Source organism: Cydia pomonella, chromosome 11 (assembly GCF_033807575.1).
Source record: "Cydia pomonella isolate Wapato2018A chromosome 11, ilCydPomo1, whole genome shotgun sequence".
NCBI classification, from domain to species: Eukaryota; Metazoa; Arthropoda; class Insecta; order Lepidoptera; family Tortricidae; genus Cydia; species Cydia pomonella.
Genome location: NC_084713.1, coordinates 20,840,262 through 20,863,359, shown reverse-complemented (window position 1 = coordinate 20,863,359; position 23,098 = coordinate 20,840,262). Strand labels below are relative to the sequence as shown.

Sequence of the window (23,098 nt, the reverse complement as noted above, 5' to 3'; positions counted from 1 at the left end):
CCTGCCGTGGGCCGCGCTGCACGCGCGCTGGGTGCTCGGCGCGCTGTCCCTGGACGCGCTGGAGGACGGCGGCGCCGTCGACGAGGAGACGCTCCCGCCGTGGCTGCCTCCCAGGGTAAGTCTAGATACCTGCCGTGGGCCGCGCTGCACGCGCGCTGGGTGCTCGGCGCGCTGTCCCTGGACGCGCTGGAGGACGGCGGCGCCGTCGACGAGGAGACGCTCCCGCCGTGGCTGCCTCCCAGGGTAAGTCTAGATACCTGCCGTGGGCCGCGCTGCACGCGCGCTGGGTGCTCGGCGCGCTGTCCCTGGACGCGCTGGAGGACGGCGGCGCCGTCGACGAGGAGACGCTCCCGCCGTGGCTGCCTCCCAGGGTAAGTCTAGATACCTGCCGTGGGCCGCGCTGCACGCGCGCTGGGTGCTCGGCGCGCTGTCCCTGGACGCGCTGGAGGACGGCGGCGCCGTCGACGAGGAGACGCTCCCGCCGTGGCTGCCTCCCAGGGTAAGTCTAGATACTACAGTGGCAGGGTCGCCATGTAACGTGCATGTGTAACCAAACATCAAGGGCGTGAGATGACAATGGCCTACTGGGAGGCCGAGCTAGGCCTCTGCTACTCACCCTGGAGCGCCCTGCACGCGCGCTGTCTCTGGAGGAAGAGTAGACTGCCTCCCAGAGTAAGTGGCCTACATGTTACAGTGGCAGGGTCGCCATGTAACGTTCCCACGTTTACCCGCCAAAGACATCAACTGCCGCGCGCGACTCCAGCTTCATATCAACCTTCGTGCATTTTGATAAGGTACACAATGATTCACCGCACACGACGGGCGTAGTGTTGAATAACCTGCTTATAGCGTAGAGACAGTCACGTAAGTGTTGAATTTAACCTCTGATGCCTCTAATATCCGGGGTCCCTGTTTGCCATCCAAAAAAAAAAAACAAATTTTAAATTATGAAATAGTTTGTATATATAAACACAAACACAAGAAATAATTCTGTGATTTTTATTATCATTAAGGACGCGATATTGCCTCCACGGCACTCAATCGCTTAAGTCACACCCTTGAACGCGCATAGTCTGTCCCATATAGAGTTATATTGCCATGAATTATGTTGTATTTTGTCCACAGATTCTACCCAAGACCCTAATGGACGGCATGGTCGGCATGATGCCCATGGGCATCCCCGGCCCGGCCGGCATGCCGCCCATGCCCAACGCCATGCCCAATGCCATGCCCAACGCCATGCCGAACGCGATGCCCAATCCATTGCAAAACGCAATGCCCAACGCGATGCAGAACGCCATGCCTAATGCGATGCAGAATGCCATGCCCAACGCAATGCAAAATGCGATGCCCAATGCCATGCCTGGGGCAATGCCAGGGATGTCTGCGTTGCAGTTACCACCACCTGGGTATGTTTAATTTTTTTTAAACTATTACCTCGTTTTTGGTTTCAGTTTTTTAGTTTATTGTCGTAAGAACAGTCACCCAAGAGCAAGGCTCAGAACCGGTTTTAGAAATAGCGGTAATTACCGATTTATTTCGGTTATACTCCGAAATCTTATAAGAGCACGTACGTTTTAAGAACTTTATTGTAACCTATATAAACTGGTTTATTCGACGAGCGACGAGACGGCCGTGCCGCGTAAACAAAGACACTGATATAGAAAGAAACCGGTTTTTATTGTTCTAAACCGGTTAATCTGAGAACTTTATGAAAATGTTCTCCTAATAACCGGTTTAACGAACAAACCGAAATTAAAAGGTTTTGCGCCAAGTACATGATAATGGTTTGGATATTTTACCAGTTTCCGACCCTGGCCCAAGAGCATTAGCAACGCCTTGAGCAGTACAACGTACAACGCAGTCGCTAGGGGTTTTTCGCGGACGGTCTAGAACGCAAAATGACTAGTGTATTATTTTACCTACATCGATTATAGTCTACCGCTCTAACGGACTAGAACGCAAAATATTTTTTTCCGTTTTATCTTAACTTTATAGCGATGTTGACGGAGCCCCGCTTCTCCTATTCTGTACTGTTTGGCCTTCGGCCATTTGAAGATACCTAACGAACCTAACCTACCTATATAAAATGTTGTGATCATTTTGCGTTCTAGACCGTTTGCGATGTAGACTAATAGCGATATAGACAAAATATTACAGTAGTCATTTTGCGTTCTAGACCATCCGCGAAAGAACGGTCGCTAGGCGTGGAAAACAGCTATATAAATAGTTCGTTTATTAGCATTAGAAAAAGGGCAAACAATCTTGACATGTATTTTATTATTGAAAAACGCTTTTTAACCTTTTGACCGCCAAAGATGTCATATGACGCGCGCGGCTACAGCCCAATATCAACCTTCATGCGTACCGACAAGGTTCACGATTAGACCGCTATATTAGTAGCTGCGCACGTCATATGACGTCTTTGGCGGTCAAAAGGTTAAAAAAAGTACGAATTATAGGAGGCGATGAAGATGCCATCATCTTCATTGCCTGTTTGTAGTCCATGTCTATGCCTCAAATTGAATTATATTTGATTTGATAATTTTGTAAAATAGTGCAGAATATTGTAGAAGCAATCTCGACAGCAGAAGTAAATTAGTGCCACGGTGCCGTAGTTTCGAATGTCAAATTTTAGAGCTTGTCAACCTAGCTAACCCCTGGAGTTCTAGGGGTCTAAAATTGCCGGCTAGAAAACTACCTTGAGGGACTCGAGGGGTTTAGCCTAAACACGACAATTAACATGATTAATTGGAGCAGATATTGAATGTTAGCAAAGATAATTTGAAATAGGATGTATTGTCAAAGGAAACTTTATAGCGACGTAAATTTACTGCCATCTATCGACACATAATTAAAACTTTTAGAACGCCATTTGACTTTTTTATTCTCCTCATCCTTATTCTTTCACTGTTATGTGCTCAATTTGTTAAATATCAAAAATGGCGCCATCTTACCGGGCACTACCTAAAGGTTATGGCACCATCGCTCGAAACGATGCTGCTACCTTTGGCCTTTGATCTATAAGATGGCGCCACTTTTTGATATTTAATAAATTGAACACATATCAGTGAAAGAATAAGGATCAAATTCAAATGGCGTTCTAAAAGTTTTAATCATGTGTCAAAAGATGGCAGTCAGTTTATGTAGCTACAACTAGTTTTTTTTGACAATTCACATTTTTGATTTGTGTTTTTCCGCAGAATGGGCCCGGGCCTGCCCCCCGGCATGCCGCCCGGTATGCCGCCCGGCCTGCGGCCGCCCAACATGCCGCAGCAGGTGCCCGGTTAGTCATTTATTCTACTAATGTTGAAGTATGTTATAGTTTATATCATTAGCGGCGGCCATATGTGGGAACAAAAGGTCGGATCGCTGTCTCGCTCCAACCTATAGTCGCCGCCGCCGCGTGAAGTCGTGGTCGGGTCGTTAGGGCGGTAAACAAGAATTTACGAACAAGTGTTTTTAAGTGCGAATCCAAAGGCGAGGCCTTAATTAACACGAGATCTTAATTCTTGTACCGCCCGTAGCACACAATGTTTTTCATCAATCATCATTCATCACACTTGTGAGAAAAAAAAAAACAAATTTTAAACGAAATAATTCTTAAATATTGTATATTGTATTGTTTATCTGGTTAGACGTCGAAAGCACAGACCATGCACAGACCTAACCAGCATACAGCCACGATTGAAAATTATGTCAAAATATATTAAACGGCTATTAAATTCATACATGCACACATATACGTCAGACAACATAAATCTTAATAGATAACCAAAAAGCACCGTCCAAAATCACTGAGGGCTCAAATTTTCATACAAAAATGGGCCATACTTTTCAATAACATCTTGAATTTTTGTAGTTACATGCAAAAATGACCGCCTGTCAATTTTATTTAAACGATTAATATTGCGATTAATTCAATTTCGATCGTACTTAAGATCGACTAAAATAATCGCGAATAAATTCTGACGATTAAGTTTTTTAATCGATTTATTAGTCGATTAAAAAGTTAATCGATTAATGGCCATTTCTGCTCAACGTGTTGGTCGAGACTCTTCGCTTATTATTATTAAACATTGGCCAGGTATGCAGCCTGAAGCGGGCATGCCGCCGACCAGCGCCCTCTTGAGGTTCCCGGGGATGCCGCCGCAGCCCATACAGTCCATGCAGTCCATGCCACAGCCGGGTTCGTATCCATGTTCTAATCTTATACCTTTAAACGAGCAATTCTTGTATATATATATGTATATATATTTCCGGGATCTCGGAAACGGCTCTAACGATTTTGCTGAAATTTGGTATATGGGGGTTTTTGGGGGTAAACAATCGATCTAGATTAGTCTTATGTTTGGGAAAACGCGTGTTTTCGAGTTTTCATGCGTTTTTCTATCGACGCAGAATATGGTCGCTAATTTCGTGTTGCCGGCCACTGGCCGTCTGGTTCAGCGGGTTAAGACGCGGACTGCTAAACGAGTGTTACGAGTTCGAATCTCGCCCGGTGACCAACTTTTGCTTTTTTTTTATATGTTCAAGTTTATAAATAGTTTTTTTAATTTTTATTGTTTTAGACAAGTTTAATTTAGTAAAAAAAATGTAGTTAAGATTATCACCTATACACCACCATATTACAATAAATAGTTATAACCGAGCAAAGCTCGGTCGCCCAGGTACTTATTTGTTAAAAGCGTATATTTAGCCTGTCTTGTTACCCATTTATTCATTCATATGAATACAATTTTTTTTTTCATTAATTTCAGTGATTGTACACTTTTGTTTGTGTTTGTCATTCATTCACCGTTACTTCTGTTTTACTCATATCCTCAAAGGTTAACTGGAAGAGATCCCATACAGGGATAAGTTCGCCTTTGTTGTATTTAATTTACTCTGTAACTGTGTTTTTCGTGTTTTTTATTTCTATGTACAATAAAGTATATACATACATACATACAAGCCTTCAATATAAATTCACATACAAATGTTTTAGAGCAATCTAGCTGGCTGTCTTAAAATGAGAGCGTTAACTACGTTTGTATGGAGAACCGAGCTTGCTGGGGAGCTATAAAATTACATGATTGATTATTAACTACTTTACCTAACTGTAGTTAGGACTAGTGTGTAAGCGACGATAAAATGAATGATGTGAAGAAATGTGTAAATATTGTTTTCACCTCATTCGAGCTCGAACAAGCCTAATTTCGTTACTCCAGGGAGCGAGACAAGCTTTCGTCATAATGATGATGCCTTTCATTCATGAATGTAAATAAATGTGGTTATCTTTACTTGACGTTGAATTTTTGTACCTTTAATATGTTCTCACTACTGAGGTGAAAAGTTGTATGTGACACACGCGAGCAAAGTTATTTTACATCTCGTGTTTTTAAGTCCTTCGCTACGCTCAAGATTCTAACTTAGAATCACTCGCTTCGTTTTTGATTCAATTATAGAATCTTTCGCTTACTCGGGATTCAAAATCAACACTAGCAAGAACCAACTTTTCTCTCCTGTTGCACAAATAACTATTTTCTACTCGTCGATTATAATGGTTGAATTTAGATTCTGTATACTAAACTATAATTGCGTACTTTTCATGTATGGGCTCCCAACTCAACTATAAGATTTTTTCGCTTTCCATTTCCCGCGCTCCCATAGAAAATTTGGACCCGGGTATGTCCTTAAACTACGTCCACAAGAGAGGTATGGGCATTGTGAATGTCATCTCGCTTTGTGTGGTAGGGCACAGCACAGCGGATGTCATTTCTGATCTAGAGCAGAGCCCAACTGGGGAAGTACCTCCACCTTACAGAAAATCGCAGCCAAATAACACTAGACCCTACTCATAGTGTTGTGTTCCTGCCGGTGAGTAAGGTTGCCAGAGCTCAACGAGGGTGGGAGGGGGTTAGGGTCGGCAACGCGCATGTAACTCCTCTGGAGTTGCAGGCGTACATAGGCTACGGATACTGCTTACCATCAGGCAGGTCGTATGCTTGTTTGCCTCCGACGTAGTATAAAAAAAAAGAAAATACTAAACGGGCGCGGGGCGGGAGTCGCGCGTTTATGTTTACAATTTTGTCTACTGAGATACTTAGTATTTACCAATTTTCATTAATTATGTTTTATAGTAAAAAAAGTATTATTTTAGATGACTCGTACAAACAGTATTGTATACAATAGTGATATAATCAAGCTTTTCAATATCGTACCTCACTTAGGCAACTCAGCAAGCTACATTGTCTAAACACGGTACTCGAGTGAAGAGCTGTCTATTACACCACGGTTGTCTAATATAATGCAACGCAGGCATGGCGGCGCTGCCGGGCTTCCTGGGCGGGCTGCTGGCCGTGGGCGGGCTGGTGGGCGGCGTGCCGCTGCACCGCGCGCCGCCGCCGCACGCGCAGCTGCAGGTGCGTGCCCACGTCGCCTAGTCATCTTATTATTCACTCGTCAAGCATTCGTTTTGATTAAATACTGCACTTTTTAATAATGAAGCGGTCAGAATTCAGTAATCTTTTCAGCTGGAGTGACCAATCCAGGTGTTCATGTTCTCTGAAGTATTTGGTGCGACAGGTACATAATAAGGGTTCTTAACCCTTTCCCAGGCTGACAGTTCAAAAATGACAATCGAATGTCAGTCTTATTCATCGAAAGTAGAACACATGTTTGAAGAGCCGCATGTGGGAAATATATATCTCTTAGCCTGGTAAAGGGTTAAAATTCAAGGGTTGAATTTAAACGAAACGAAGTTGAATTTTGTAAAGACTATATTTTATTTCTAAGACAGAAGCAAATATCTAAAAAAAAAAAAAAAACAAATTAAATATTGGATCGGTTGGTTGTGGATCTTTGCTTAGAAGTCAGAATAAAAAAAAAACAACAGTTGCATAATATTGTATGTATATTCCTAAGGACAATGCTTTTAGAATAGAAGAAGCTTTATTCAAAAACGCTAAATTTAAACTTGACTAATAGCCCTGACATAATATTATTATAAAACGTCACTGAAATGGTCTCCATTCAGCTTCATGTCAAGGAACCTTTGGGGACCCCGACGCTGGTCTTCCGAGGAAACCCTTCCGAGAGAGATCCTTTCCTTCCTTTAGAATTCCTTATGAAGTTGATTTCGATACCACAGACAGTCAATTAATCGACTAATAAAAGTGCTAGAGTATTGAAATGATATTTATTATAAATTTAGTTTAGTAATGATATATATCCTTGTTCAGCAAAGGGTGTCGGAGGTGACGAGAACCGACGACGCGATGGACCTGGACACCGAGGACGCGCACAACGAGGACGTGCCGCTGCCGGACCAGGTGAGCGGCCGCCTGACACGGGGTTGTCTAAGGTTCAGGGCCCGGGGGGGGGGGTCAAGGAAATGTCACATGTGACAAGGGGGAGGGGGGAGTCGCAAACATTGTGACGTCACTTAAACACCACCAGTAACTTTTTTTTAAATTCTTTGTAAAGTTATGTAACGACTTTTTGGAACGATAATAGTTTATATTCGTTTAATTTTCTTTCCTAACTGGTTATGTTATAGAATTATTAATATTTCTTTTATCAAATATTTGGATAAAATAATAATACTAAATTCGAAAAATGGGACGTCAAACCAGGGGGAGGGGTTTACCAAATGTGACAAGAAGGGGGGGTGGGGGGTCAAAAAACTGTACTACCAAATCATACTGCTTTAGCAACAAAGTGTTTCATCATCAATATGTCAAATTCACGTTTTTCTGTTCAAATCGGTGCCAAGTTAGCTTAGAGTACAATGTGCATTGCGTCTCACTCTCTCATTAAGCAAAATGTACATTGCGTCTCAGTCTCTCAGTAAGCAGTACTGATGATTCCGCCAATCGATGCTAGATGTCGACTACGAAAATAATAAGGGTTTTACCAAAACTGATGTATGAAGTGAGCACTCGTATGTACTTTTTTTCTCTATACTTAGGCAGACTATAAATTTTGTACTAAAATGACATATCCGTTAGACAAGGGGTTAGCGCTTAGGAACGGGTATCAGCTTACCCGTATTATGAAGCGTTTAAAAAGCCAATTGGAAGGGTTTTAGTTAGCAACGGCTTTGGTAAACAAAGCCCCCCCCCCCCCCCAGTAATTAAATACCCCTTCAAAAACCCTCGAAGGAGATATCGGACCGGACCCTATTATTAAGACAATTCTAACGAGCTATTGTAGCAATAAATCTGCGGTCAATATGTCTTTTTTTGGGGCCAAGTTAGTGTATCATTGTATCTCACTAATATTAATTCGTTTGTCCCACAGCTCCAAGCTCTCCTCTCAAAACCACCGCCGGGCTTCAACTCCTCCGAACCTCCCCCCACATTCAACCTCTCCGAGCCGCCGCCCACCGCACCCAACACTGAAGAGAAGCAGGACGATAAGCGGGACCGGGACCGCCGGGACCGCGACCGAGACCGACGGGACCGAGGCGATCGGGACAGAAGAGACCGGGACCGGGGGAATAGGGACAGGGAAAGAGGCGGGCGGGATCGTGATAGGTAAGTTAATATTGATTACCGCTTGTTTGTGCGACAATTTATTTATTTATATTCGACTTCTCTGTAATAATTTACCCCCTTATTCATAAACGTGTTCTAAAGTTACGATGCCGCTAATCATCGTTTGTCCCTTTCCATCATACCAATACGCCGGAAAGGGATATATATTTTTTATATTCAATCGGTGAACCAATGGGTTCCATAAATATAAGGAAGGCAGTTATTACGACTGTGAACTGTCTGTGTGTGTTCTAAAAAGATCAACCTTGTCAACAGGGACCGAGGCGATCGTGACCGCGACCGTGACCGTGACCGCGGCGCTAGGGACCGGCGCGACCGCGACCGGGACCGGGACCGCGACAACCGGGACCGGTTTAACGCGCCGAGGGATAATAATAATAGGTGAGTTACTGTAGAGATATCATGTCCGGGATCGCGACCACCGGGACCGGTTTAACGCGCCAAGAGATAATAATAATTGAGTTACTGTAGAGATATCGTGACCGTGACCGGGACCGCGACAACCGGGACCGGTTTGACGCGCCAAGAGATAATAATAATTGAGTTACTGTAGAGATATCGTGACCGTGACCGGGACCGCGACAACCGGGACCGGTTTGACGCGCCAATCGTATTGTATTTTAATCTAAAGTCATTCTACACGTGCAGCCTGTGGATCAATTATACGAAGCGCGCTTACAGTGCTCTGCGTGTCCAGTTCAATAACGGCTTCAGGATGCTGTTGGGGCTACCACGCTTGTGCAGTGCCTCAGGCATGTTTGCGCAAGCACGAATGGACGATTTTTCATGCAATTATGAGAAAAAGAATCGCCTCTCAAATGCATCGCTTGCGGGGTAGCACCAACAGCTTGCTGGTAGATATAGCGGAGAGATGGGACTGTCCATTTTTTTGTCACTGGGCGTCAGCTCATCGTCCTGTGTACCAAGACCCCAAATGAAGCCGTGAGACCTACGTTAAGATGTACTAACACTACTATTGTAAGTCTGTATATAACTAACAATCTATGGGCAAATTGGCCTGAAATAAAGAAATTAATTAATTAATTAATTAAAGTGTATTTAAATAAAATCAGTGATCCGTAAACGTGTAGAACGTGCGTTTATTTCCGCGTTTTCTCCATCCTTATACGACGATGGCTGATAATGATGAAAGCGATGATGCCAACACTCGTGATGTGTTACTAAATGATGACAAACGTTCCGCCGAGCCTCATGGTGCTTCTTCATACTTACAGGTCTGTTAACTAAAGCTGGCGCGTTCACAGTACTCACACTTATGCAATTTCACTATACAGCATGTTTAAAAATAATTTTATTCTAACCTCCAAATACAACACAGCGCCGCGCGTCGATCACACGTGACTGACTGACACTAACATTTACAATAACATCATGCTGTATTTATAAACAGTAGCAAAAGAAAAACAATAACTGTCTCCTTCACGCTCATAAGATAGACCGCGCGCGAGAGAGACGGGCAGACTTTTCATGTTCCGTATGCAGTGCGACGTCACCCCCTAATTAGCAAGCCACGCCCATAAGCTTGGTATTGGTGCAAGTTGCATCTATTGCCTAACATTGACCGGTTATCTGCGTGTACTCATCATAGCCTGGTAATTATTTTTTTTTTTTTTTTTTTTTTTTCTTTTATTAAGAAACAAACGGTCGTTTAAAATATGCGGTATTATTAACTATTGCATTTTAAAAGCTAGACCTACGGTTTCCTTAATTAAATATAAGAGTGCTAGATTTTAAACAGTTTTTTTTTGCTACATAGCATCTGAGTTTTATATATGTATATATAGTTACTGAACAATTATAATAAATTCTAAGCTTACTTAAATACCTGCAGAGTTAAGTACTACAATTATATACGCCATACACTATTGTGCCATTCACTATATAGGTATATATTTGATACAGGTATTATATTTAATTATATAAAATAAAATCAATACCTAATTATTTTTTTCACAAACAAATGCTTTCTTTAAAGATACTATATTACAATGAAAAACATCAATATTAGAAAGATTTACGCATTCATTATAAAGTCTACAAGCACGCCTTATAAACATATTTCGTGCATAACAAGTTCTGCTAAATGGGACAGCAAATAATTCCTTTTTGCGACATTTACGCTGACGCGCACGAGGGACTTTAATATTTATTTGTTGAAGTAGTGAGGGAATCTCCAATTTAGAGTTTAAGATTTTATAAAGTAAAACCGAGTCTACGCAGTCGCGGCGGTCTTGAAGAGACTGAATTTTATGGTACTGCAATGAGGAGTGGTAATCAACGTAGTTTTGTCCAGTCCTAAAATCTAACGTTTTTACAAACTTCTTTTGGAGCCTTTCGATTCTATTAATATGGACAGCATGAAATGGCTTCCAAACAGCACACGCGAATTCAAGACGACTTCTTACATAGCTGTTATAGAGAGTTATATAACTAAAAGAATTTTTAAATGGTTTACCGACTCGTAGGATAAAACCTAATTGCTTAAACGATTTAGTAACTGCATTCTCAATGTGAGGAATAAATGATAACTTAGAATCCATTATTACACCTAGATCTCGAATTTGCGTTACCCTATTTAATACTTTATTGGAAATTGTGTAATTATGACCAATATTTTTCTTTTTCCGAGAAAAAGTTATAATACTACACTTTTTATTGTTCAGAAATATATTATTATCAGTACAGTATCTCTCCAAGTTAGATAAATCCTCTTGTAGTAGATCACAATCAGAAACATCTTTAATAATTTTAAAAATTTTAGCATCATCCGCGTAGAGTAAAACTTTAGAGTGCTTAATGTAGTCGGTTATATCATTAATATATAACACAAAAAGAAGAGGCCCCAAATGAGATCCCTGTGGGATTATGGCAGAGGAAATGGAGAAATCACATTTAGACGACACCGCTTGCACAAAGCAAGATATGGAAACGACACCTGATAACAACTTCAGCACTATGCGCCAAAAAAGAAAACGGGAAGATGATTTTGCGCAATTTAAATCGGAGATCGAAACAATGATAAAATCCATGCTTGCAACCCACTTAGCCGAAATAAGAAAAAACACGGAGGTATTAAATGACATAAAACAAACAAATACCAAAATCGAGGAGTCAATGAATTTTATCTCCTCTCAGTATGAGGAGTACAAAATAAAAATAGAAAAGTTGGAGTCGGACGTGCGTGAAGACAAAAAATATATAGCTTCGCTCGAGGCTAAAATTGAGGACCTGCAGCGGGAAAACCGCAAGTCTAACCTCGAGATCAGGAACGTCCCGGAGCAAAAAATTGAAACTAAAGAAAACCTACTTAGTCTAGCTACCCACTTGGGCGACACTATAAACTGCCCCATAAGCACATCGGATATCAAGGATATTTACCGCCTTAAAAATAAAAAAGAAAACTCCAAAACATCGACAGTCGTAATAGAAACTACATCTACCTTAATAAAAAACGACGTGCTAAAAAAGTGTAAGGACTTTAATATGAGAAAATCAGAAAGCCTATGCGCCAAGCACTTAGGTTTCAAAGTCAACGTGGATACGCCCGTCTACGTTTCGGAACAACTAACCCCCCATGCCGCCAGACTCTACTTCTTAGCAAGAGACCTAAAAAAGGCTAAATTCTACAAATACTGCTGGACCAGCTATGGACGAATCTATTTAAGGAAAGACGACAAATCACCTATAATTCTGATTACTAATGAAAGCCAAATAACTCAACTAGGCCAAGGACGCACCTGCAGCCAGGAAGTCAGATCCCAAGCGACCCCTTTATCCAACGTAACTCACAGTGCTTGCCTGGATACAGATAAGTGACTATTACTTTTGACTATGTTATGTGCCCCTAGTACTTTTGATCACGCGATATTTGTCATAGCGTCCAACTGTCTTACAAACTCGAAAATCTACTTATGTGTAATCTTATGCTCGTATTATTATTGTTATAAATCTTATAATATTTATAATGACTTGCTAAAAAACCGTTGCATGATTTCTTTGTTGACACCATACTCTCATTCATATAGCCCTAGTACACAACTTATAAATTGCCATGTTGAAATTGTAACTTTGAGCTCAAAATTAGCACCTACTGACACTGTTTCATGTGTTCCTAGTACTACTCAGCTACACCAACTAAGTAAAATTCAAGTATTCCAGATGTACACACTTGTCAACTTAGCATTAGCACACATTTACATATTACATACATACACACATTATCATAATATTTACCACCTAATATACTTACACCCGACATCAAATCTTTTTGAAAGTTTTTGTCCTCCTGGTAACTGGATGGAATTAATTGGTAAACAAATTACACCATTTCAACAACTATCGATAATAACTCTGTCCGCCTTTGAAATATGCATTCCTAGTACCGAACCTCCTATAGCCAGATATGCTAATACCAACCTACTCTGTCATTATCCCATTCTTTATCTGATAATTGAAAATGAATAGTAGTCAACTATCAACTACCGATGACATAGATTGTAGTGAAGTATCGCACTCATTTGAGTGTGACCTTCACGAACTCACGAAACGGATTACTATATCAAACAGCGATCTCACCGTAATATCACAGAACATCCGCAGTATTTATAGAAACTTTGATGATTTTCAATTGACTTTATCTGAACTTAACACCAATGTCAATGTAATAATTTTAACTGAATGTAGATTAAGCCCTAACAAGCCTATTCCCTGTTTTGAAAATTATACTCACATGGCCACCACTAATAGTTTGAACCAAAATGATGGCGTGGTTAGCTATGCATGCAAAACTTTAAAAGCAGTCGCTAGTGAAATAATACTTACGCAGGCCTCATGCATTCAGTTAAAAGTAAATAACGTCATAATTTTAGGTATCTATCGGTCTCCTTCGAACCTCAATGCATCAGATTTTATTGACTCACTTTGTACACATTTGGATACGATAAAGTCCTTCAATAATATAATAATTACTGGCGATATTAATATTAATCTCATACCCCGTCCCCAGGAATCGTCTCAAGAGAGATCAAATAGAAATTATTATTTAAATACTCTCTCTATGTATGGTTTTCTGGCCGGACACACACTTCCCACTAGAGATGGGAGCTGCTTAGATCATTTTATGTTAAAAACTGCAATAGACAAATTGACAGCACACAGCATAGTTCTTAACACTTCTATTACGGATCACCGTACCATCTTCTTAACATTATCCAAAATTAAAATGAATAGAGATATTATTAAAACTAAGTCCATAAATTATAATGTTGCACTTTCGTATCTGACAGAACAAAAACTAGAACGCTTACTATCAAGTTCAGATCCGGCTGACATAGCCTACCACCTAACAAAAAAGCTTAATGAATCTCTAGAAAATAGCAAATCCGTAAAAACCGTTCCTAGGAAACAAAGATTTCTTAAGGCCTGGATGACCGCCGGAGTACTGAGATGCATTAGAAACAGGAACAAGCTACAACTCAAATCTAGACTAGACCCTGCTAATGAAATTCTTAAAATAACTTTCAGAAGGTATCGGAACTACTGTAATAACCTTATCAATAACCTAAAGAGGCAACATGACAGAGAACTACTCGCTCGTTCAGCAAAAAATCCTAAAGCATTGTGGGCTACCATTCAAAAACTAACTTTCTATAAAACCATTAACAAGCATAGTCTAGAGTTGCTGAATTCTAAGCCCTCACCTAGCATTGCGGTAAATCATGTGAACGAATTCTTTTCAAATGCCGGAAAAATACTTGCAGAACAAATTATAAGTCACTGCCCCTCTGTCAGGAACTTGACTTCCCTTACCACTCTGATAAATAACCCTACGTCCTTTGTACTCCTTGAATCGGATTCTAGCGAAGTAGACAGCATTCTGATGAGTTTAAAGAGTGATAGTGCTCCTGGATGGGATGGAGTTACCACTAAATTTCTAAAGCTAGCGAGGAAAAATGTTGTTCCTGTCATTTGCCGACTAGCTAACATGTGTTTTGATACCGGTATTTTCCCCAAACAGTTAAAACAGGCTATTGTTACACCTGTACACAAGGCCGGGGCGAGAGACGATGTCAATAACTTTCGACCAATATCCGTTTTGACTGCTACCTCTAAAATAGTGGAGAAATTGATTAACATTCGCCTTACAAATTACTTTAATAAATATAACATTATATCAGATCGACAATTTGGATTTCGTAAAGGCAGATCTACAGAAGATGCTGTTTTGGCGCTCACGAAGGAAATCACACGTCAAACCGACAATGGTAAAAAATGCCTTGCAGTATTTTTGGATCTTCGTAAGGCCTTTGACACCGTTTCTCACTCCGTACTTATACTAAAACTCGAAAAACTTGGCGTTCGAGGCACTCCACTTGAGTTGTTTAAAAGCTATCTGCAGGAGAGATCGCAAACTGTTAAGATTGGTGACTATAATAGTTCTGAGTCGAAGATTTCCTTTGGTGTACCACAGGGGAGCGTTCTCGGACCCACTTTGTTTCTAGCATACATTAACGATCTCACAAACCTAGACATTGACAGGGGTTGTGTGTTCTCGTATGCAGATGACACTGTAGTGGTTTTTCATGATAAGTCTTGGGAAGCTGTGTATAATACAGCTGAAGCAGGCCTACGTAAAATAGCTACATGGCTAACCGATAACCTCCTTACACTAAATAGCTCAAAGACAACCTATATCTGTTTCACAAAATATAGTAACACTCAGCCCCCTGCAGATATGAAGTTAAGAGTGCACAGCTGTCCTGATAACAGTCCAAACTGCAACTGCACAATCATTACCAGGACTCAGTCTACAAAATATCTAGGCATAATAATAGACTCACGACTTTCCTGGCACAACCATATTGAACATCTGAATGGCAGGATAAGGAAATTAATATGGATTTTCAAAATTCTGAAACGTGTTGCTCCTACAGAACTACTAAAGCAAGTGTACTTGTCTCTAGGCCAGTCTATAATTACCTATTGCATCCCAGTATGGGGCGGGGCTAATAAAACGAAACTTATAGAGGTAGAAAGGGCTCAACGTAGTTTGCTTAAAGTCATATATTCTAAACCTTTTAGATTCCCTACCACTGAATTATATAGGACTAGCGACCTCCACTCCGTAAGAAAACTCTATATAGAAGCTTTGCTTCTTAAACAACACAAGGCCATACAATTTGTGAATGACACCTTGACTCAACGTAGGAGAATACCCAATGTTGCTGTAATTCCATCTACCAAATCAAAATTCGCCCAACGCCAATTTCCAACTCAATCGGCTAAGTTATATAATTCTGTTAATAAAATACTTAACATTTACCCAATGCCATACCAAAAGTGCAGAGATAGAGTAAGATCATGGCTAAGAACACTAGATTATGAAGAAACGGAGGCACTGTTATTATGAATCCCACTCGCATACACATTCACACACACATACGCACACACACACATATACACACACACACGCACACACAAACACTTACTCTTAAAATCTAATTTAATAGTGTTACCTATTGTTATAAAATATTATAGATCCTTAATTGTAATAACACAATTGAATCGGGTCTGAAATTGTATACTTATTGTAAATTATAATAGTAAATAATAATCAGATTTGTAAATTGTATATTAATTAAGTTAAGTACAGTTTGTTGTTTTTACCCTATTTCCTAATGGAAGAGCGGGGTCTCCCGACACAAGTATTGTTATACTTAATGGGAGATTCCAGCCCTTTATGTTATGTGTATTATAAGTTACACCAAATAAACTATTTTGTATTTTGTATTTTGTACGTCACGCCGCGCGCTTATTCACAGACACTACACAAGCGCAATGTGTAAATGTGTTGATCGCGCCAGCTTTAGTTAACAGACCTGTATGAGCGCGAATTTTAGAAATTTATCTATATTTGGAAAAGTTATCCGGAATATCAGATACTTTTGGCGCGTCGTTTAATCCGCTACTTTTGATGCTGACTGTACATAGGCTACGGAGACTGCTTACCATCAGGCGGGCCGTATGCTTGTTTGCCACCGACGTAGTATTAAAAAAAATCGTCACAAGCCTTGTTTGCCAAGCTAACTTACTGTTTGTGATTGGATTGTCTCATAATACATTTTTATTTCATTTTTTTTTTAATAACTGCAGTATGATGAATGAATACTGTGTGTCATAGAGAACGGAGCCGGTCCACGTCCCCGCGCGAGGGCGGCGCGGGCGGGGAGAAGTCGCTGCAGGAGCGGCTGTGGGAGATGGCCAACGGCAAGCGGGATGAGTTCCCGCAGCCGCAACAACAAGATAACATGGGTAAACTTACTTTCCATCACACTTGTTCGTAAAATGTCTTATTACACGTAGGCGATGCGGTCCGTAGCAGTGGCGGATCGTTCAAAGAACTAGATTCCCATCGGCTTGTCTAATTTCAACCCGTTGAGTACTTTCACGATCGGTTCATGGACAAAAGGAAAGCAAAATTAGGTCCGGGTTCCCTACGAATATTTGTGACGCGCCGCCACTGGTCCGTCCAACATTATGACCTAAGGCTGTGTGATTAGAATTTAGTCCGAAATTAGACAAAAGTTATATTTTTTCCCCTTAATTTTGATGAAAAACGTATGTGTAGAGGAATTACGAACTCGTGTTAATGAATCCCTCGCCTTCGGCTTCGGTCGTCAATTCACACTCGTTCATAAATTCTTGTTTACCGCCCTAAATACACAGTGTACTATTTATTTGCTTATTTTAGAGTCCCACTAATTGGGCAAAAGTCCCCCCTCTTTTACTCCTCTGGGCCCTGTAAGTTGCATTTTACCACCAATAGTAGCTGGAGTATTAATATGAAAGAGGAGTTGAATTGAACGTAAATTCCAAAACTATTTACCTTCTGAGATGTGTATAACAGGCCTTCCATTAAATATATTTTGTATCATTATCTTGAAAAACTTGCATTTGTCTTAATAAGTATTGATTTGTATTAAAGCTTGCTCTCGTACTAAAGGTTAAGACGGAACCTCTTAAAATAGAACATTTTCCCAAAAAAAATTTTTTATTAATGCATTATCATAAGTGTTATAGGAAAAACATGACATATATTTATCTCGTTTTTATTAACGACGTTTTTGTGCAGGTCTAGAAGAGAACAGGGTCGACCGGCCGCCTCTGGACCGAATGCCACGACCAGGAATGGACGGTGGTGAGTCTTGATTTGACTTTATACCACATTTTCATTTTTTTAGGTAGATTTAATCCTGCAATCCATGAGATAGATTCTTTTGACAAGTCAACTTATTAATGCATAATGCGATTTAATATAGGCGTATAGGGTCCCTATTTTTGAATTTTGAGCGCTTGATATCGTACTCCCTTCTATCGCACTACCAGAATTTAAATTCTACTAATAGAATTGAAAATGAGTGTTCAACACCACTAGATTCCCAATTTCTATCGCTCCTCTAAAACTAGCATTTCGCCGTTTTCCACAGATTTTCGAGTGACGAAATTGAGCGCTCTAAATTCAAAAATCGGTTCCCTAATCTCGGAATTTGAAAAAAGAGTAATCGAACGATTGTAAAAAAGTATGAAGATTGTATCTCTAATTTTAAAATGGCGCGCTGTTGTGTGTTGTTCTCTTTTTGCTATGCGATATTTATATCTTACGTCTTTATTTAGCATAATAATATTATGCTAAATAAAGTCGGCACTGGTAACGGTGAACATTATGTTCACCGTTACCAGTGCCGACTTGACGAATTTTTTACAAACAATAGTTTAAGGTGGTTCGATTTCCATACAAAAAACGATTGCGTTTTATGAAGTCATTACATACTATTACTACATAAATATTTGCGCATCTATCTACTTTCGACTATTAGTTTGCGCTAAATTGATAGAAAAACTATGTTTCATACAGAAACCACGCATAAAACGTTATTTTGGCGTTACTTTGATAGAAAAATATAACGTTTTCTGCGTGATTCCGAACGAAAAAGATGAAATCGAACCACCTTAGCTGTCAGTGGCGATCTGAAAGTGATATTTACCGCGAAGGAAGTGAGCGAGGTCATAAAGGGAATGGTGCGAGGCAAGTCGCCGGGCCATGACAGCCTCAGCATTGAGCACCTGCAGCACGCTGGACCTCATCTGCACAGGGTGTTGTCAACGTTTTTTACTTTGTGTCTGAGCCACTCATATTTACCGGAAAAGTTGATGCGTACTGCAGTGGTTCCTATAATTAAAAATAAAACTGGTGACCATTCTGATGTTAATAACTATAGACCAATTTCTCTAGCCACTGTCGTTGCTAAGGTGCTTGATAGTCTTCTTGGTAAGCATTTGGATAAGCACATTAAACTCCACGACGCGCAGTTTGGCTTCAGGCCAAATCTTTCTTGCGAAAGTGCTGTCCTGTGTCTCAAGGAGACTGTGAAGTACTATACTAGTAGAAAGACACCAGTATTCGCCATTTTCCTTGATTTGTCAAAAGCCTTCGACCTTGTTGCCTACGACGTACTATGGAGGAAATTAATGACGGAAACTAGTGTACCTGGAGAAATAACATCCTTGTTTATGCATTGGTATTATAATCAGAGCAACTGTGTAAGATGGGCACGCTCTTTCTCCGATGAGTACAGGTTGGAGTGCGGGGTGAGGCAGGGGGGGCTAACCTCTCCCACGCTCTTCAACCTTTACGTCAGCTGTCATATAAATGGAGTCTGTGTAAATAATATTAGTTATGCGGACGACATGGTGCTGCTGAGCCCCTCGAGTGGCGCACTGAAGAAACTGCTCAATATTTGTGAGTCCTATGCGGTGGCCAACGGACTCAGATACAATGCTCAGAAGAGTGAGTTTATGATGTTCAAACCAGATAAAATTCGTTATACTGATGCTCCTGAGTTTGTACTTACTGGTGTAAAACTACATAGGGTAGACAAGTTCAAGTATCTGGGTCATTGGGTCACCGCGGACCAAAAAGACAATGCTGATATAGAGCGGGAGCGCAGGGCGCTGTCTGTCCGATGCAACATGCTGGCCCGTAGGTTTGCAAAATGTACTGAGCAAGTAAAAATTACACTATTTAAAGCTTACTGCCAGTCATTCTATACATGCAGCCTATGGGTTAACTATACGCAGAAGGCATACAGCGACCTGCGAGTACAATACAACAACGCGTACAGAGCGTTGTTGCGGCTGCCGCGCTACTGCAGTGCTTCTGCGATGTTCGCGGAGTCGCGCACGGCGGGTTTCGCCGCCATTATGCGCGCGCGCTGCGCCTCCACGCTGCGGCGCACACGCGACAGCCGCAACACGCTCCTGTGCGCTGTTATTGATCGCTGGGACTCGCCAGTGTTGAAGAGGTGGATTGGGCTCCATGCCCTTACATAACATTATTTTTATTTTTATTTCTATGTTATACACTAACACTAGTTTCTATGTTTTTTTTTTATGTTTTTATGTACATTACTAACAAAATATGGATCCTTGGTCTGAATTAAAGATTATAATAATAATAATAATTAACAATCAGTCCTTAATGAACAATTCACATCGGAGACAAAAGAATAGAAGCGCTGCCATATAAATATCGAAATTAAAAACTACTACACAACTGTACCCTTACCATAAGTCAAAGCGACCATTGGCTAGCTGCGTAAACTCGCTCTCAATGCATATTGCTCGCTCAATATTTCAGTACGAACGAGATGCACTACGAGTGAATTTACGTAGTCGTTAGCGTAAACGGTCGAATTGAAATGAATTGACTAGTAAAATGCTCTCCAAGTACAGCACGAGACATTTTTTCTTTCAAACTTCCTGCAGGCTTATAACAGACGTTTTGATCCACGTGGTACAGCTATAGTCACTTTTTAACGTCGTGGTGAATAGAGATAGGCACTGTGTTACGACACCACGACCACTATATCCGCTTCGGTCGATATTGATCAAAAAACTACAACAATCCTATCAAGTTTCTAACTAAACAAATTCTCTTACCCGTAGGTGTTTGTTAATTTCATCCACTAGGCTAGACTATCACTTTTTAGTTCTTAGAGAAATTTGGGGTGAATGTATTCATCAATTCATTATACATTCGGTTTAAATGAGTTCTGAAAGGGAGGTATTACATTTTGGTGCCGTTACCAGGATTTTTCAGTAGCCTCTCTGACTCCGTTAAATGATAAAAAAAACTCACATTCAGCGTGGATTCTAGACAGGTAGAATGCGTGAAAACAACCAAAGGTCCTTTTTGATGCGAAAATTGATGAAATTAAAAAGAAATCCTTTTATTAGTCCTATGACCGAGATCGCCCTCGCTCGTTGATTCTAAAAACATATTTAACCATTTCCTACAGTTTCTGGTTCTTCAAGGCACCATTTAGGTCAATCAACCCCTGTACCTTACTGGCACATACCTACCGACAGAAAATGGTACATTAGGCAAATCTGACTGGGGCCAAGACACGGACACATCACTAACACACACAAGAAAACGCACTTAAACCTTCATTTTCGTGATAGACAATATACTTAAAAGACTTTGAACTTGAAATGCAATTTCAATGGGGTTATAAGAACTTGAAATGCAATTTCAATGGGGTTATAAGAACTTGAAATGCAATTTCAATGGGGTTATAAGAACTTGAAATGCAATTTCAATGGGGTTCAATTTCAATGCGGTTATAAGAACTTGAAATGCAATTTCAATGGGGTTCAATTTCAATGCGGTTATAAGAACTTGAAATGCAATTTCAATGGGGTTATAAGAACTTGAAATGCAATTTCAATGGGGTTATAAGAACTTGAAATGCAATTTCAATGGGGTTCAATTTCAATGCGGTTATAAGAACTTGAAATGCAATTTCAATGGGGTTATAAGAACTTGAAATGCAATTTCAATGGGGTTATAAGAACTTGAAATGCAATTTCAATGGGGTTCAATTTCAATGCGGTTATAAGAACTTGAAATGCAATTTCAATGGGGTTATAAGAACTTGAAATGCAATTTCAATGGGGTTATAAGAACTTGAAATGCAATTTCAATGCGGTTATAAGAACTTGAAATGCAATTTCAATGGGGTTATAAGAACTTGAAATGCAATTTCAATGGGGTTATAAGAACTTGAAATGTAATTTCAATGGGGTTATAAGAACTTGAAATGCAATTTCAATGGGGTTATAATTACAAATTACTTACAGAGGACTCATTAGGAAAAAAACAAATGATTGAGTGTATGACAATTTGATGGAAACTGATTTATGGTTGTTATGATGCCAAGTACATTAAGTTAAGCTATCTCTTTTACTTTCTCGTGTTAGATGTATGTACAGTCAGCGTCAAATACTTCGTAGCAGTCAAAGTGGCCAAATAGTTCGGTACACCATACTAAATATATGGTGTACCGAACTATTTGGCTACTTTGACTGCTACGAATTATTTGACGCTGACTGTACCGTACGCAATTACATCCAAAAGATAAAACCGATGGTAGTTTGTTTCATCAATACATTGTAATTTTATTTTATTTTCTTTATTGGGGAAAAAAAACAGACATAGGCAGATGATACAGAAAAGAGGATATTGGTTTTTACATTATAAGTGCAACCTACATCCTGAGACAATTCCCACTAGCATTTATAAACTAATAATTTATAAGTGGCATTGCCTTCGGATTGAGGTATAAAATGTTAGTAAAATAGGTACTAAACTAATATTATTACATTGACGATAATATTAGTAGTTACAGTGCTGACAAGATTCAAACATATATAACATTAAAAAGCAAAACGAGGGACTACACATATACAATGCTTGTAATATGCAATCTTCTCTTCTTCCTCGCGTTGTCCCGGCATTTGCCACGGCTCATGGGAGCCTGGGGTCCGCTTGACAACTAATCCCAAGATTTGGCGTAGGCACTAGTTTTTACGAAAGCGACTGCCATCAGACCTTCCAACCCAGAGGATAAACTAGGCCTTGTTGGGATTAGTCCGGTTTCCTCACGATGTTTTCCTTCACCGAAAAGCGACTGGTAAATATCAAATGATATTTCGTACATAAGTTCCGAAAAACTCATTGGTACGAGCCGGGGTTTGAACCCGCGACCTCCGGATTGCAAGTCGCACGCTCTTACCGCTAGGCCACCAGCGCTTACCGCTAGGCCACCAGCGCTTCATATGCAATAATATGCTTAATATTACTCAGAGACCCGGATCTATCGTGCAATTTATCCATCCGTTCACAATTTATATGCGACCGAGGGTCGATGAACACTGCGTTTGCGCCCTGCTTTACCGAAGTGAACCAGTTTCGAAATATCTCAAGGGAGTTCCTGAAAAAAGTTATAATTGAATGCATTTTCACTTTAAATTTGTGGCACATAACTATTGGTGGCTGGTTCTATTTATTTGTCTCCTACACATTTAATAGAGTCTAGTCTAATAGCCGCATAATGGTTTTCAGATCCGAGAATGCGAGGGCCCCGACCGCCTATAAGAGGTATATACGGCTTTATTAATATCCTTTCACGTCGGAA

General features: G+C 40.4%; 1 protein-coding gene across 1 annotated transcript in view; it reads left to right on the top strand.

Annotated features, from left to right (window-relative positions):
- The window catches only part of LOC133522533 (SR-related and CTD-associated factor 4), a 42,720-nt gene that overhangs the window by 17,374 nt on the left and 2,248 nt on the right, over nt 1-23,098 (top strand). Inside the window, exons 13-22 of the mRNA XM_061857898.1 lie at nt 1,126-1,409; nt 3,204-3,286; nt 4,088-4,189; nt 6,301-6,404; nt 7,224-7,313; nt 8,284-8,519; nt 8,796-8,921; nt 16,741-16,871; nt 17,692-17,757; nt 23,026-23,061. Coding sequence (XP_061713882.1) covers nt 1,126-1,409; nt 3,204-3,286; nt 4,088-4,189; nt 6,301-6,404; nt 7,224-7,313; nt 8,284-8,519; nt 8,796-8,921; nt 16,741-16,871; nt 17,692-17,757; nt 23,026-23,061 — 1,258 coding nt within the window. The remainder of the gene's footprint in view (nt 1-1,125; nt 1,410-3,203; nt 3,287-4,087; nt 4,190-6,300; nt 6,405-7,223; nt 7,314-8,283; nt 8,520-8,795; nt 8,922-16,740; nt 16,872-17,691; nt 17,758-23,025; nt 23,062-23,098) is intronic.